Raw genomic sequence first — 17,816 nt, forward strand, 5'->3', positions numbered from 1 at the left:
GTGTAGGTTATCTGTCTCTGAGTGAACTGGAATGCAGTGGGTTGAGGAAGGAAAGAAGGCAGCAAAAGGTCTTAATACATAAGAGATGATTACAAGTGTACATCAAGGACCTTGAAAAGAATAAAACTTTAGTACAGAGTGGAAAAATCAAGACTGAAATAATACTAGTTGTATGGTGAAAACATATACCTCTTTGAAGCCAGGCTTCAGAAACACCAAAGAAAAGAGGAATTAATGTTTATTAGTTCTTTTAAATGTTATGCTACATAAAGTTATTTTTCATACTGTCATTTTTAAATGTTCAAATTTAGTTGCTGTATGCTCTTCCAAGGTATTCCTAGAACTCAAAGATACTTCATTAATTTATACTGAGTTAGTTTCTATTCATCTAACAGAGAAGAAAAATTACACTTATTTTGCTTGTTGCTTCAATCTTGTTTTCATTTGTTACCCATGCAATTTTATTTCCTTATTTAATATATGGTGAAATCTTATTGCTTTAACAGATGGGTAATAAAGCCAGAGCACCTAAACAGGCATTGAGAATAAGACATACTGGGCATGTTCTGAGGTCAACACAAAATGCTTGTATCAGGCAGGAAAACTTAGCAAAACCAAGGAGTGAGTCAAGCTTATCAATGACAAAAGGTGAAAAACTGCAAGTTACTAAACACTCCTCACATGAAGGCGCAACTAAAGATCACTTTTTGATTTTCCAAAGAGAGAACACAAACAGATATCCTGATTCAGAGAATCCTAATGTTGTTGAAAAAAGTAAACAGAAACCTCAAAACCCATGTGTATCAGCTGAAGACCTAAGAAGTTTCGTGTGTTTAACACAAGAACAGCTTCAACAGATTTTGATGGCTGTAAAAGAAGGAACTAGAAGCATCTCTGAGACTCATAATGAAAAGCAAGAAGAAATGGGTAAGATACCAATACTTGAATAAGTTAGTTTCATGGAAACAGAGAAAAATGTGAAAGCTAAACTTTTGAGTTCATAATTTAAGTTTATTTGCAGGCTGCAGAGATGTTACTCTTATGTTTAATGGTCTCAGACAAAATACCGTTTGCTATTACGGATGTGAAATTGCCTGTTACTGTTAGGAACCAAGCATCTGATAATTTAACAGTAAAAACTAAGGATTGCTTGTATTCCAGTACTTTAAAGAGCAAAACAGCAAGCAATTTTGTCAATATTTCATGCATAAAAGGAACCATTTTACATTTGGGGAAAAAACATAGTAGAACTGCACTGTATCATTACCATTAGGAGTTAAAAAAAACTAAACAAACAATACCTCAAAGAGATAGGCCCTTCTGGTTTTGTGAGGAGTGGGTCTTACTATGTGTCTCAAGAGCAGTAGTGCCATTTTCCTCTGGCCCAAAGATGTATATGTATCTTTTTGCCTAACTGTAATATTACTATTGAATAGTACTTGATTTTTTTTTCCAATTCTTCCACTTAGAAGCATAAGAACTATTGCGTATCTTCCTGTATTACCTCCTAACTCCTGTTTGTGGTCCTATGGAGATGGTCAGCTCTTTGCCACCAAGAATAAGGCACACTGCAATTAAGTAGAGTCCCAAAATCTGAGCTCTTAACCAAGAATGAGTGTGTACTGTAAGTCTAGCATTCTAAAATACCCTGTGGACTTGTAAGTTATGTGCCTTAACTATACAAGCAGGGCTGAAAACAGTTTTGTTAAATAATGGGGAATTTGTGAGTTTCTGCTGTTCTCAGAGTATTTACTCAAATGCTGAAGAAAGTTTAGTGGTCATATATATATTTATATATATTTTTTATGTATTTATATTCTACCACAGCTACTAATGAGGCATCAGAAGAAAACATAATAGGATTGCTCCAAAAAGCTTGTGAAGTTTCATCTGTTCCAGATGAAGCTATCTCTGAATCAAGCAGGAAACAAGAAGCATATCTGCAGCCAGGACAGAAAGTTCTGTATGTAGATCTGTGTTATTGTCTATAAAAAAATGTGTCTTCAATAAAGATTTGTATTGTAGTTCTTAATTACAGTAAGAACCTTTATAAATACTAAATAAAAAGTTACCTTTAAAATTAACAGATTTGCTTTTTAGGTAAAATTATTTTTTCCCCTCTCCTTTTCTCTAGAAAGGATTCATGGAAACCTGCTGACATGTTTAGTACCTTGGATGAAAAAGAAGGAGAGAAAGCCTTACTAGAATTTAGAAAGACCCAATGGAAGAAGGAATTAGGTACTTATGATATACAGAATATATGTTTGATCAATGTATTACACTCAAGATGCCAAGAAACCTTGTGTTCCTTATGCTCTTTTAAATTTACCTACATCCATGCAGTTGCTACAAATTGGAAAGTACATCATTTTATTAGTCTCCAAGACAGATTAAGATTCTTGAATTTCAAAATTTTGTGCAAAGATAATCTATAAATTCTTGCAGAAATGCTTCTTAACTAAATAGCTATTATCATAAATAAATATATTCAGTTATGCTTCATATTTTAGGAGTTAATGCTACAGATTTTGTCACATTCTGCCAGTAGTTGATAGCCATTATCATTAACAAATTAATTTGTTTTCTAATGGGAAAAGTGTCACCCTAATCTACAAGCATGACTGAATGTATCCAATTAGAATTTGAATTTGAAAGAGTTTGCAGTTCTGCCCTATCACCAACCAAGGGGAAATCTCTGTAGAAAAACGAAAGTGTTTAACACAGTAGTAAATTCTCTCTGACAAATTAAGCTTTTTATGATTCACATGCAGGAGTGTTGTGTTTTGTTTTCAACTTGGGTGTAGACTATCTCGTTTCAGGGTTTGATTCTGCATTGTCAGTAGCTTCCATGTATAGCTCCATTGGTTTTGGCTCCATTCTAGCCCTGAGGAGCTGACTGCTTTTATTCACCCTTTTTCACCTGCAGCTTTAGGCAATGTCAAGCCCTTAAAGGTGGGAAATGCAGAAAAAGCTGCTAAAAACAGTGCTTTGGAACACAATCAAAAAGTCAGGTGAGTTTTGTAAGGATAATCATCTTCCCAGCCAGTAAATTTCTGATACCTCCTCAGAAATTTAAAAAAAAAAAAAAAAAAGCTTTAAATCTGATCTTTGGATCTTACTCATTTGGCTTTTGCTCTTTTTCAGAAATATCTGCTGTTTCACTTCTGAAAGACACAAGTGCTTCCATTGTTCATTAATAAAATGTACTGCAAATAGTAAATTACTTTGTTCTTTAGTAAAATGAATTTCATAATTGTAAATTAATACAATGGGATAACCTCAATATGAAAATATTACTTGAAATCTAGCTGATTCTAATTAAGAAGGGCTTTAGGATTATTTTCTAATGATTAAAAACATTTACATGTTTCTTTGTGCGTAGTTTCCTCCGTTCAATGACAGCTCTCCTGGACCCTGCTCAGATTGAAGAGAGAGACAGGCGGCGGCAGAAACAGTTAGAACATCAGGTGGACTTTTGTTTTAAAGTCTAACACTGTTTTAATGAGAAGAAAGGATGAAAGGTAGTGTTGTCTCATGAAAAAAGCATGAGATTTAATACCAGAATCCAGTGAGGGACTTGACTTTTATGCTTCAGATTAAATGTTTAACGGTATTTCATTCAGTTAGACTCTACAGTTTTCTTTCAGTATTTGTACAGAGACGACTGTATTTCTGTAACTGAATTCTTGCCGCAAAAAAACATGCAGTGCAGACCTCAAGTAGGTTTGTGTGCATTTTTCTTGTCTCCACTGTCATCAGGAGGACTGATATTTACAGATAAACACTTCATGTATCTTTAAATTTTTGTCTACTTTACTGTCATTTACATTACTTCTGTGGCACTCTAACTGAATGTGTATCTCCATGATGAGGTCTCAAGCACAGTGTAAAGAAGTCTTAGTATAAATGTAACAAGCCTGTTCTGGTCAAACTGTTACTCTGCTAGATCAAAATACTAGCTTACAATATGTAAGGTAAACATCAGACGACCATTTCTTTACAAGAAAAATAAAAGCATTTTTGAAAACATAAAAAGCTACTTCTGTTGGTCTCTGAGTATTTCAAACTGCTTTATTGGGGTGGTGGTTCTCTTGTGAGAACTTAAAAGAAACAAAAGTGTCTGAAATAAATAGTTATATCTTTTAATTTTCCTTTTTCTCTGATGCTACTAGAAAGGAATAATGGCTCAGATAGAAGAAAAACGGAAGAAGAAACAACTGGAGGAAGAGCAGAGAAAATGGCAAGAGCAAGAGGAAGAACAGCGCCTAGCACGAGAAAAAGAACAAATGCAGAAACAGTTTGAAGAAGATATGCTGAAACAAAAACAAAAGGAGGTGAGGTTTTGCATTTTCTTTAGTGCAGATAGTCTGTAATAATAGTGGGTTTTGAGGAAAATGGTTTTTGTTCTTCACCTTCAAAATTGTGTCACCTCATAATTTTGAAAATGAAAACTATCTGAAATTTAGACATTTGAAACCAAAATTGTTTCGTCAATTAATCAGCTTATAACACCATACAGGTTTAAGGCAGCTTTCTTTTTTTGGACAAGACCTTTTTCAGGAAGAGAAATTATAAGAATTGGAAAAAAGGAATTGTAGTTTTAAATAATGCAGAAAGATGCATTTTTAAATGCAAATTTTAAGTAAAAAATAAAACCAAACTCAAAGTATGTGATCCAATTGTTGGTAACTTGGTGCTTTTAAGATGCTTCAGTACCATAAAGTTTGTCTCACTGGATGTGCTTTCACTCTGGATTAAAGACTTTTCAGAATATGTTCTGGAAAAGTAATTTTACGTGTTGTTCATGTTCTAGAGCTTTTTCCTCTGTAGCTATTGCTGAGCTTTACATACTTCTTTCATACAAAAGTTAAACCAAAAGTACATTTTCACCTTTATTAAGTACAAATTTTGCATTTGTATATGTTCTTACCTCTGTAGAAGGTTAAAAGCCTTGCCTGATGTTTTATTCTTCCTTTTGGCACAGAAGCAGCTATTACTGTTTGCTTCATATTTGTAACAGTAGCAGAATTCCATGATATCATAAGACAGGGTGATTCCAAAAAACACAGCCTTGTCTAAAACCTGCAGAAATATGGATCCCTGATTCTTCTGCATTTTCTGGATGGAAATGTATAGCATCTGCCTGTAGATGCTAGAGCAAACTGCTAAAAAATTGGGAAAGTCATCTTTCCTCTGTAATAGCTCAGCTCCCTCAAAACATGTTATCAGTTGTTCTTCTTTCCGCCTGCAAATGCAGTAGGAAGTGGGATGAGATGGTAATAGCAGTTGGGAAAGGAGATTTTCCTTGGCTCAGTCTCCTGCCCCTTGAACCTGTGGAATCTGGAAACTCTAACCCTCATATTTAGGGATGTTCTGCCTTTGTTAGGGAGACTTCTATTGTCTCCTTTCTGTGGAACTAGGAGGAAGGTGGGTTTTTTGATTATTTTTATTTAGGCTTCTTTTATGTCATTAAACCACATGGTATAGGAAGTCACAGATGGCTGAAATCAGATGGCATTTAGGAAAAGATTAATTTATTAGAAATTAAATAAATATCCAAATAACTTTGAGGATCTAGATGCTTGCTTTTTTTTAATGCTAGGATTGAACATCTTTCATTAGCACAGCAGAGGTTCTGAATTTATAAAAGATATATGTTACATACTGGATCTACTAAACTAGTTTTGGTTTTGTTTTTTAAAAAAAAACCTTTATGCAAAATAAGAATATATGTAAACCTTGAGGATTATATGGGGGTTAAATAATCCTATTAATTTTATTCTCAAAACACATGATCACATATATTTACTTTTTTTTTTAAAGGAACTTGTGACTCTCAAAACAAATGAACTCTATCAGACGATGCAGAAAGCTCAAGAATTAGCACAGAGATTAAAACAAGAACAGCGCATTCGAGACTTGGCTCAGAAGGGACATGACATTTCAAAACTTCAGAAGAATCTTGGTGGTGGCAAGTACAAGTCTTTTCATACTCATTTTGTGTATTCCTTTGGTATTTGCATGCAAGTTGTTCATGGTTTTTGTTTTGTTGGGTTTTTTTCCCCCGTCTGCATTTGGGTCAGAAATTGTTTCTTTGTTTCATGAACCAAGTTTCATTTCAACTTATCTTCCACAAATATCAGTGTTAGCTAATACAGAGAATATTGTATTTTAGTAGGCTTCAACTACTATATTACATAAAGGAAGAAATATAGAGATGTTATCAGGAATGCATAGGGAATATTCAGACCTGTGTGCTGTCGATTGTATTTCCAGTGAAAAAGGGGAGAGTATAAGGATCTGAATCATAGGTTCTCAGTCTTGCTTTGAGTTCTAAACCACAGTAGTCTGATAACTTGATAGCATGGTTTAAATGGAACATACATTACTAAGTTGAACAATTTTACTTCCTTCTTTTTAGGTGATACAGAATTTGAAAATTGTAACACTGGCACTTCACATCAAAGTCATAATTTTTCTGATGACATTAAGAGTCACATTGATCAGGAGACTTCTCCTCGGAAAGACACTGCTGTACAGACAGGTACGCAGCCCTTAAGTTTAGTTACTCCGATGTACGTCAAGAAAGACAGTAGAACAACATATTTGTGAAACTCAGCCAAATCACTGTTTTTCAGAATGGAATAAAACTAGAAAGAAATACTTGGACAGACACAGGCATGTTGGTGTATTATAATATATCACTATATTCTTCTAAATAAATGATAGGTCTATATAGTTGGTACTTACCAGTAACAGATTCAAATCACGCACTCTGAAATACAGTGTTGACGTAGAGTCATGGTCTCAAGCCATATAGGACTAAATTTATTTAGGCATTTAAACATGTATTTGTAGTAGTCTTCAGTGTGAATGTTCACAGGTTCACATAACATGGTTTGCTATCGAGCAGGGCTGGGTTCCTAATGAATCCTGGAAAATATTGGCAGAAACATTGTCAATAATTCTGGAATTAGAAAACTGGACTCATTAGAAAATAAGACCTTACATTCAAATATTCAGAAAAGCTTTCTATAATTCTTGCTAAATACCCAGACAGAATTGTGGGTCCATCTAGATAGAATACTTTCCAGTCTTTATCTTGATTTTGTATCACACCGTGTTGTGAATGAGTGGTTTAAGGTTGCTGAAAGAATCACTCTCAGAGGTATTAGCAAAAGTGGTTTAAATATGAATTTGTGCAACTTAACAAAAGCTAAGTTCAATGGCAAGGTTCACTCTATTACTTACTACAGGAAAGGGATATACACAAGAAAATCAAGTTAGAATCAAGCTAGAATAATTTACACAGAGACCAGAGATGAAAAGGGGTAAGGGAGACCCCCCGCTGAATCACGAGGTTCAGAATAGACCCTCTTGCTTTCTAAACTCTGTCTCAGAGAGGAGTCCAGGTGCGGCTGGATCTACGCCTAGTCCAGACTTGATCAACGGTTTATGTCTAAGGCTACCAGGAGTGGGGTAGTTAGCAGTAGGATTTAGCAGTACTTCTTCATTTAACAGTACTTCATCATTGACTAATTTAACATTTATAAAGTAATTCAATAGAATTTACTATAATCATAACAGTGACTTAAGTTGTTGTAGGGTATTTGAATCAATGCACACTCACAGAGACACAAAAAAGATAGAGAGAGATATATGGGGATATATATAGGTATACCTGTTAAAAATTCCCCTCAAGTTCAGTGAAATACTCACTTCAAATGCCTTGACATTTCTCAACGGGCAAGGGTTGAGTCTCGAGGAATGAAGGGGTTTGGCTGAGGCTCCGTTGTCAGCTTTCGGCAACAGCCCTCCGAACTTCGCAAACTTGAGAGTTTGTGAGCGTTGAGAGGCACGCCATTCAGAGGGAAATGCTGGTCACAGCCCACTGTAGTCCAGGAAAGCTCAGAGGTTCTTGCTTAGGACTGCTGTTTATAGGTTCACAAGATGACTGACTTTAGTAAATTTCCATTCTGGCCCCAATCCGAGTTGCTAATTGCTGGAATTTTGAGAATTCCAGCAACAATGCTACTGTGTTTTGCTTGAGCTACAATTCAGATAAGGGATGTTCCAAGGCTGTTTTGCTCGAGCTGTGGTTCGGATAAGGGATGTTATTCCAGCTCTTGTTCCCAACCTTGGCCAGGCAACAGGATATGCCAGTACAATCAGTGTTATTCCTGCTTTAGCTGTGAGAGCTTTCCTGGTATGGTCAAGGGACGCTTAACTGCCCAACTCGTTACACAAAGGCGAAGGCCTTACAGGAATTCCTGAGATCGTTGTAAGGCTCAAAGGAGGCAGGGGAGATGCACCACCACACATGGTTAAAAAACCCAGCTCAAACTTAATCTGCATTTATTAATGTTGTTAGATGAGGTGTGAATGAGCAGATTCAGTGGAAACTTACAGTCACTTTATGCCTTGTATTTAGAAATGTAGTAGCTTATCACTTGTGAAGTGGAAGCTTTATTTTATTTCTGTTTGCTTAAGCAACAGTTAATATTTTTGGTTTTGACAGTGGTGGTAGAAATTTTACTGTGAATTTGAAGAGTTTACAGATTAAATAATGTTTTTCTGTATGCCCCTTAGTAAAGAAAGAAGCTGGATTGTTAGTAATTTAAAAATTGAACAAAAGATTTCCATTGGAAGGCAAGGATTAGGAAAGTAAATTATTCCCAGTAGTGCTGTGAATATGACCAAAGCATCGGCATGCTGAAAAACTAAACAGAAGCTCTGTTTTCCTCTGTACCTTTTGGTACATGACAGAAATAGAAATCTGCATTTTAAATTAAGGTAGTTTCATTTTACATAAGTTTTGCTTTACAGTGACTTGATTTCTTTCTCCCATCTTTTTTCCCTCCTTAGTTGAGTTTGCTTCTACTGGTCCTATCGATCTTCCACATCAAAAAGAATAAAAAAACATTATAAAACTGTAACAACCAATCTTTGAATAAAATTAATAATGGTAGCTTGATATGCGTATAGAAGTCAGATAAGTAATTTGAATAGCTTAGACTCGCGAGTTAAATTTTAATTTTTTTTTTTTTTTTTAGATTACTTTAATACTTCAGCATACACTGAGTCAGCTGAGGAAAGAACTGTGTGTTGCGAATCGCCTGATATTTCCATAGAATATAAAGAAACCTCTAACAGCAAAAAATACCAGAAGGAAATGCAGTATATAGATAAAAATAAACTTTCAGGAAAAGAGACTGGTGCTATTTACAGTGATCTATATGAACAATATGCAAGAAAAGAAAAACAAATTAAACCTTCAGAAAAATATAGCAAAAGACCTGACTGGAACATAAAAAAGCCTGGGAAAAGATACGTTCCAGCATCAGAAAGATACCCTAAACAGCTACAAAAACAAAGGGAAGAAAACAAAGTAAGACGACAAATGGAGCTGCTTCAGTTGGTAGAAAGAAATACCCCTGGGAATCTCTGCCCAAAAAAGGGTGGTTATTCAGGCAGGTCTCCTTCACCTCACGAAGAAATAAATACGAAGAGTAAGGGACATAGAGTCAGAAAGGTAACTATTTGGTCTTTAACAACAATGATGTGTATTCTTAAGACTCTTGTTCCATGCAGTTTTGCCTGGATGAGAATTCAGTTATGTAACTCAAGCATTAAGAATCTTCCTGTTACTGTCCTTTGTGTGAAGAATGGTATTACAGCATTGTTTCATTCATCATGATCAGAAGAATATATTCAGATTTTGTGACTTAGCTTTTACTGTTATTTCACTCTTCCAAAGTGTTGATTCTGTTTCATTTATTCATTATCATTGATTCATTATGTAAACAGCTTGATTGAAAGTAGTGTGCAGGATAGAATCACTGACTTGTTCTTTTTTGTCCAGTCATTATGTTGTGGTGATGGTTGAGGTATAGAAGTACCTGTTGTTCAAGAAAACAATTTTTATTTCAGCAAAGGATATGGATTACTGAGGATGTACTCTATTATCATAGAAAGGCATCCTTCTTAGTGGAATAACCTCTCATTTGCAGTAAATATGTATCATATAGCTTGTGGCTGGGAAAAAAAATAATTTAAAGAAAATAGTATCAAATATAGTAATGCCTTCTCTCTCTCTCTCTCTTGCTTGCTTGCTCTCTGTATGTATGTACATACGGATGTATGCATAAACACTTCGCTTTCTCACACCTTCCAATAGAAAAAGTCTGGTGTAGAAAAGGTGGCCACTTCAATTCTGTTTAGCCATTTGTTTACTGTGGCTACATACACATACGAAAATACGTAACTGTTCACATAGGTATCTTTGAAGATTTACGCATTTGTTAAACTGAGTTTGTTGGTTTATTTGAGGTTAATGGTAAATCTGAGTTTTGTGCTTACATTATTGAAAGGTAAATGTTCAAGAATTTTGTACCTGAGAAATGGGGCAATGAATGTTAAGCAGGTCCTTAAGATAAGTAAGCATTGTCTGATACCATAAGAAGCATGGGATACAATAATATTTTTCATTTAAATAGAAAACTTCTACTGACTATATCTAGAAGCACCACCTTTCCTTTAATAATCATTATCTTGGGCTGAACCTTTCAGGTTTATAAATGCAGCTTTCCAAGATCATTGGAAAATACATACAGTATTTTTGATAGTGCTTAGAGCTGCCAAAGACACAGAAAGTTGGAGCAGATCCTCCTGTAATTTGTTTAATTTAGTTCATAAACACTACAAGTCTCTTTGGTGCAAGTCTTTGATAAATTCCTTTCTCCTGAACTCAGGTCAAACAGTCCTTTTGGAATTTCAGAATAAACTTGTCTTGAAAAATGACAGCTTTTAATATAAAAAATATGGAGCTTTTTATTTTACTTTTGACTTTCTTGGTTTTCTCCTAGGAAGAACAATTACATAAGAATCATTTGACTGAAGAAAGGTACGTCAATACTCTGCATTAATGAAATGTATGAATACATTAATAGTGAAATATACATGCTTTTCTTTCCTGATTTTTAATTTTTTTAAAACAATTTAGATGCAACTAATTGTCTACTATTAAAAATACACAAGACCAGACAACCTGCAGGTATAAAAGCAGAGTAAATGAACAAAAGTCCAGTCCTCTGAGGATTCTTTGTCTCTACTATTTGAGAAAATTAATTGCATTACTTAAGTATTGTTTGGGGTTTTTTTACCTAAAATTTTTTCATACAGATCTGAATCACCACCTGTTCCAGCAGTTAAGAACAGATTACACCAAGTACCACAAAAACAGATACATACCTCTAATTTCCTAGTGCATAACAACAATAGTAGAAGAGAGAAAAATAGCAAGACAGAAACACAGCAGAGGAGCTCCCTTCCTCCTATTACAGAAGCTGGAAGACCTCCCTCTTCACAATTTATTCCATATGTTCGAACAAGTGAAGTATATTATCTTGATCCAGAAGCACCAGTGACTAGACCTTCAACACAAGACCCACAGTATCGACAGTTTAATGGTACTGAGATATATTGTGAACTGATTTCATGTAGAAGAGAAGAAATGTTACAGTGATGTAGTTCAAAGTGCTCCAATTTATTCAATTTGGTATTTGTTTTTACTGAATTTTGCAGTAATCCATGTGTGTCACGGCACAGTACAGAAAGCCTATGATACTCTGTATTAAAAAAAAAAGAAGCAACATTTCTTATTCTTTTATCTGTCTTTTTTGTCTGTTTACCTTTAATGAAGTATGATTGCACTTCTCTGGTATTATTGTATATAGATATGGGTTTAGGAATCTTTGTTTTACTTGATTTAAAAATAGCGATCATAATCTGATAGCAACCAAAACCTGATTTTCACAAGTTGTGAAAATCTACTGCTTCAAAATTAAAACAAAATTGATAGAGTATTTTTAACTGATTTGATACACATTTACTTTTAGATTCTTACCAAGCGCCACAACAGATTTTTAGCTCTGATCATGTTAGAGATCCTCTTCTAAATCCTGATGTAGTTAAAATCAGAGAGAGACAACAAGCAATTCTCAAAGGATTGTCAGAATTACGCCAGGTAAGCAAAAAGTTATTGGATAAACATGTATGTATATATATATACTAAAGTCAAAATTAACATTGCAGACTATTACATAGTTAGAAGCATTAGTCTTTCATTCATTTTTCCATCATATATCATTAAGTTTTGGGCCCTGTCCTCTACTTTTCTTCCATCTTACTAATTCTGCTTTTCATGCATTACTTCCACCTTTGGAGTGTCCTTAGAGAGAGACTATGGACTCTTTAGTCCTTAGATTAGCTGTGAAACAGTGGAGTACCTGAGAAAACTGGAAACCAAGAGGAATGGCTGTATTTAGTCTCCAGATTTTGATAGTTAGGGTTGCTTATAGTAAGAATGTTTCAAGGGGAAAAATAATAGTGTTTTAATAAAATACTAGAACCCTTGTTAATGAAATTTCACTTTGGCATTTTATGGGTAAGCCAGTCATGACAGAGCAGTGTGGTTGGTGCAGAAGAGTTAGTGGGGTGAATGATACTCATATGTCAGTCCTGGAAAAATACTGTAACTCTAAATTTGAAGTGCAAACACTTACAAAATCCTTCCAAGATAGTATTCGTTAACATGTAAAAGTAAAATTCAGGATTGGTCAATCAGCCAGGTTTAGTGAGTGAATATAAAATGAAATTTAGTTTAATACTACACACGCAAACAAGCTCCTGAGACAAAAGCCTGTGTATGTTTGTATACATTGTTCTGTTTGTGGTAAGTTACTGGAAGTGATTAGATGTACAGGATTGCCAGAACGATTTTGAATATGGTGAGACTGCCTTTAAGGATCCATGTTGCAGTAGATTAAAGAAGCACTGAAGGTTATAGCTGGTAGCTATGAAGTTAAATATTTTCCTGACTGGAGTCAGAATACCAGGAAAAATACTGTTAGGCATCTAGTTATTAAAATAAGAGTGAATTTGATACTCCACCTGTTGGCAACAAGGTGTGGCCCATAGCAGATTCAAACCACAGGTCTGGAGCGTCACACGGACAGTTTCCTTTTATGCTTCTAAATGGCCTGACAGGAGACTGCAAGACAAAAAAGACATGTTTACTTTTAGGTTTGCATTTTGGTTTTGAAGAACACTGAAGATAAACATGTGTCAGTACCTTCCCTTGTTTTTGAATGTCTCCATACTAAAAGTGGTTTGTTCCTAGCAGCACTATTCATTTTTCTTTGCCTTAAGGGAGAAGAAGTTCATAAATGACAAAATAAAGGCAAGAAAATCTGATAGACTTAAGTACAACAGAACTGCCAATAGTTAATGCCATGCATACTTTGTGTTTCAGTAGTAGGTAAATTCCTTGTGCAATTGAATGGTCATGGCTCTCCTCAAGTTATTAAGAAAAGCTGTGGTGCAAGAACACTGAAAGGTTGCCAGTTTCTAATGGCTTCCAGATAGGTTTGACTGGATGTGGTCTTCCCCAATGCTTATTAATATTTTTGCTAAATACCTACAACTGTTAAGTATTTTGTTTTCAGGCTTCATCTGTCAGTGGTATTTTGGTTAAGAGGGAAGGCAGCTTCAAAGCACAATTTGATCCTTGTGCTTGCTGAAGTGCACAGAAGCCATGGATATTTAAAGAGGTTTAAGGTGATAATATCCATGCTGGCAAACTTAAGAGACAGGAGCTTAGGGACATTTTAGTATATATTCAGATCTTAACAATGGCTAAAAGCTAATATTAAGGTTAGTCTTTCAATGGACTTTGGTTTTGGAAAAGAGTTAACTTAAAACATGTAGAGTGCTTTTCTAAATAGTCTACAAGCTGCAGAATGCATTTAGACCATTAACAGTCAAACTTGGGTGTATCTTGTATACCTAAGTATTGTATACTCCTACATGTGACACCTGTTTTGCACCAGTTATTTCACTGAGAAATTAAAAGTAATGCAGTATTTTGCTTGAAATATAATTTAGACAAAGAGCAGAGCTGACTTTTCTATTTCCAAAGATAATCAAGTCTTGTTTTTTTAAATTTGTATATACATGCATATATATATATATATGATTGATAGTTTCAGCATATATCTGTATTCACAACATATTTGGCCATTCTTTAGCTGCCTTTTGTCTGGGGGAACTCACAGCATATTTGACCAGTCTTTAGCCTTTGAAATACACCCCCAACTAGAGTGATAGATAAATATAATCAGGCTGTTTCACTAACAGTCTAGCTGAACTGGCTGACCATGGAAGACACCAGTGAAAACAGAGGGCAGGTGAGGGTCTTCCTCTGCCAAAAGGAGGGGGATTCTGTCATTGCATTTGTTACAAGATGGCAAGTCTCTTCCTGTATTTCAGGTGACAGCAGTAATAGGAACTGTCAACAGACTTTTATTTTCCTCACTGCAATCAGTGAGTCAGTGGAGGAAGCCCAAGTTTATTCATCCAGCAAAGTAAATTAAGTATTTGTGAAAAAGAAGGGCCAAAGTTTAAGAAAAAGGAGAAAACCCTTAGCTACAGTCAGTACATGCCAGAGCATCTTATTTTTACTAAAAGGCAAGAAAACCACTTGCCAACAGGTTGCAGCCTACAGTGGCTAAGTGACCTTGCCAGCCACCAGTGGGCTGACCAAGGACATGCAAAGACCTCACTACTTGTCCCTATGTAGATATTTCACATTACTTTTCTCTAGGCCCTTTTTATTACCTTTGCAAACCATGTGATAGATTTTGTTCCAGTTTTCAGTGTTACTCACCTCAGCTGTGGGTTGATTTAGGGCAATTTATTGCATGACTTTTTGTTTTGTAACATGCTATTAAATGCAAAAAACACTCTATAATAATAAAGTAATTATTGACAAAGGGACTGAACAAGTCCCCTGACCCATTAGTAGAAACAGCAGATACTGTTGATTAGTTAAAAAGCAATTCCTCGATTGATTGAAAGTAGGCAGCTGCTGCTTTTGGAAGGATGCAAAGTGTAGTCTAACAACAGGCTGCTTTGCTCACTGAAGCCAGTTCTGCAGGACCCCTCACCCCTTCTGTGCCACCAGGAAGTCTGTGTCTAAGTTGTAGTGCCTGCTGGCTTGCGTTAGGTCTATACTGAGCTGTGCCAGGAGCCTACAACCCTTATCTTTGAGAAGGGTCTTGTAACTCTAAGGAGAAATACCATTGTAATTTTTCCCTTTATTTTTTTTTCTTTTGAACAAACTTCCTTGGTACCAAATTACTTCTGACAGGTCTAAAATGGATAGAAACCAAAGGGCCAGATGTATCAATATATACAATCATCACATTAATTACAGTAAAAAGACTTATTTTAAATTTATGAATGTACCTGATGTAGCTATATCATGTATTATTTATAGCATAGACAAGGATACACTTCCAGGAGTTTTTTTATTACAAGTTTTCTCCATCATCTAGTACTTATGAGAGCCATTAACAAAACAGCAACCTTATACTTTTTGAGAGTAAATATGCATATCCTAAAATATCTGACAGTGTTCTAGATCAAATGGTAACGCTGTCCTTTTCATCTTAGAGTGTAATTTATGTTGAGCCTAAAAGCTGGCACCTGTCAAGGTTTTGGGTTCAGCTTCATACAAGAATACGCTAGGATACTACAAATGTAGTGACAATGCACAGAGGAATGAGCAAGTTAAATTTAATACAATGGAAAAGTCCTTTTTCCTCTGCACAATCATCCCTGGAAACTGGACTGGCTTCCACTTCAGTCACACTTCAAGTCTTTTGCAGAAGACAGGAAATCTTGAGTTCCTTCTCTACTGAATGTATTATGTTGTACTGCTTATTTTTAAGTTGTATTTTTAAAAAACATTAACAAGTGAATTGCTTTAAAATATGAAACAGTGACACTTTTATTAGTTCAGGCTGCACGAGGAAGACACAACATCCAAATTTATATTCCCTTTATTTCAGGGCCTCCTGCGGAAGCAGAAGGAGTTGGAAACTGCTCTGATTCCTGCTATAGCTCAAGAAGAGAACTTTATTTCACCATTCTGAGAGGTAGATATGAACATTCTGAATTCTTACAATGTAAACGCACAGCACTTTGCTACTGTAATTAATTATGAACCATCTCTTTTTTATGAAATATTTAAATTATGTGAATTTTGATAGATTACAGGGTCATGTTGCTTTTGAAGATACATTAAACTAATGATGGTGTGTCTATTTAGAATGGCCTTCATGCTACCTGAAGACCTATGTCCATTTAATACAAACCACCAAAACACAGTATAAAAACGTTACATGGGTTTTTGTAGACTTCAGTGTATTTATTTTGATAAATAAAAGGATGAAGATGTATTCTGAGTGGCTCGGGTAGACTTTGTTGGTATTTTTAACTACATGAAACTGCTTGTACTTAACTTTCAGACAGCTTTTAGGCTTAGATGATGTATGTTAATTTAAGTAATCCCAGATTTTAAGACCACGGAAGTGCTGATTATCAACTTTCCCCCCATCAATTAAAACAGGATAGCAGCACTTAACATTATAGTGGCTTCGGCCTAAGGCAGTAGAACTCAGTTTAAGGAAGTTTTCTTACAAACACGGTCTGATCAGATGCATCCACTCAGAATTTAATGTTTGCTTCAGATTAATTCGCTTTTAGTCTTCAAAAAATAGGATAATCTGGGGTAAAACTGTTTATCTTCTAATCTCTGCAGAAGATACATAGCCTGAATTCCCTTTAGTTGTTCTGTGATACAATGGGATCAATGCCACAGAACCTGCACACCGAGACTCCTCCCAGCAGCAGCTGTTCTCAGACATCACCTGAATCTGCAGGGACCCGACAGCCAACGCAAAGGGAACGAGGTGCACCCTTTCCTCTCATTTGTATGCCAAGTCATGCAATAGGGGAGAACCTGCACCTGTGTCAGAGGTGGTAGAACAGTTCTTCACAAAATCTGTTAAGGTTTATTGATACAAAGGAGGTTTTTTCTTTTTTGAAAAAAGATTATTTATTTGCCATGTTTGGTGGGAGGGTAACAACTGCTACACTAGTTTAGTACTGGTTTGTTCATAATTTAAATGAATAAATCAAACAACTGTTAATAGAAGGAAAGATATTAAACTTTAGGGAAAAGTCTAGGCGGTTGGCTGCTTGTGGGTTGTTTTTTTTAAAGCTACCCTTTTTATGCTAATTTAAAAAACAAACAAACAAACACCAAACAAAAAAAAACCCACACAAAAAAACCAAACCAGCAGTGATCATTACGCTGAAGGGGGAGAGGACCGAGTTTTTTTTCTAATGCAAACTGAACTACCACAGTCATTAAAACCAGCTTTGTCCTTCTCTCATTACAGTAATTACAAGGGCAAGATCATAGAATCATAGAATCATTTGGGCTGGAAGGGACCTTTAGAGGTCATCTAGTCCAACCCCCCTGCAGTGAGCAGGGACATCTCCAACTAGATAAAAGTTACAAGATCTGTAATAAGCATGGAGTATCAAAATCAGATGCAAAACTAATTGCTATTCATGAAATAAAAGTTTCAGCATGTTTCTCACATACTTTGAAAACAATATAAAAGTGACAGACTTTTATACACTTTTATGCAATGTGTTACCAAGTCCCTTGTGCATTACAAGTTTATTTTATTTTTGTAATAGAGTAACCAATGGTGCACTTCTAACTGAGGTATTTAGCCAAAATCCAGTATATACTCATTAAAATAACTACACTGCCTTAGAGCTATGTAAAAACATTTTTACAAAATTTGTGTCAAATGTCAAATAAATACATAAGTTTTGATATTTATGTAAAGAAAAGTGATTCGGATACTTTTACAGTTGAAAAAACCGCTCTCTTTCAC

The 17,816-nt window shown here is 35.3% G+C and overlaps 1 protein-coding gene across 1 annotated transcript in view; it reads left to right on the forward strand.

Annotated features, from left to right (window-relative positions):
* Positions 1-15,995, forward strand: part of CCDC66 (coiled-coil domain containing 66) — an 18,789-nt gene extending 2,794 nt beyond the window's left edge. The window contains exons 3-15 of the mRNA XM_009697890.1: positions 507-927; positions 1,828-1,963; positions 2,135-2,302; positions 2,883-3,011; positions 3,383-3,467; positions 4,173-4,334; positions 5,824-5,971; positions 6,422-6,544; positions 9,054-9,532; positions 10,866-10,903; positions 11,182-11,468; positions 11,898-12,025; positions 15,912-15,995. Coding sequence (XP_009696192.1) covers positions 507-927; positions 1,828-1,963; positions 2,135-2,302; positions 2,883-3,011; positions 3,383-3,467; positions 4,173-4,334; positions 5,824-5,971; positions 6,422-6,544; positions 9,054-9,532; positions 10,866-10,903; positions 11,182-11,468; positions 11,898-12,025; positions 15,912-15,995 — 2,388 coding nt within the window. The remainder of the gene's footprint in view (positions 1-506; positions 928-1,827; positions 1,964-2,134; positions 2,303-2,882; positions 3,012-3,382; positions 3,468-4,172; positions 4,335-5,823; positions 5,972-6,421; positions 6,545-9,053; positions 9,533-10,865; positions 10,904-11,181; positions 11,469-11,897; positions 12,026-15,911) is intronic.
* Positions 15,996-17,816: the final 1,821 nt, after the last annotated feature.

Source organism: Cariama cristata, unplaced genomic scaffold (assembly GCF_000690535.1).
Source record: "Cariama cristata isolate BGI_N322 unplaced genomic scaffold, ASM69053v1 scaffold6050, whole genome shotgun sequence".
NCBI classification, from domain to species: domain Eukaryota; kingdom Metazoa; phylum Chordata; class Aves; order Cariamiformes; family Cariamidae; genus Cariama; species Cariama cristata.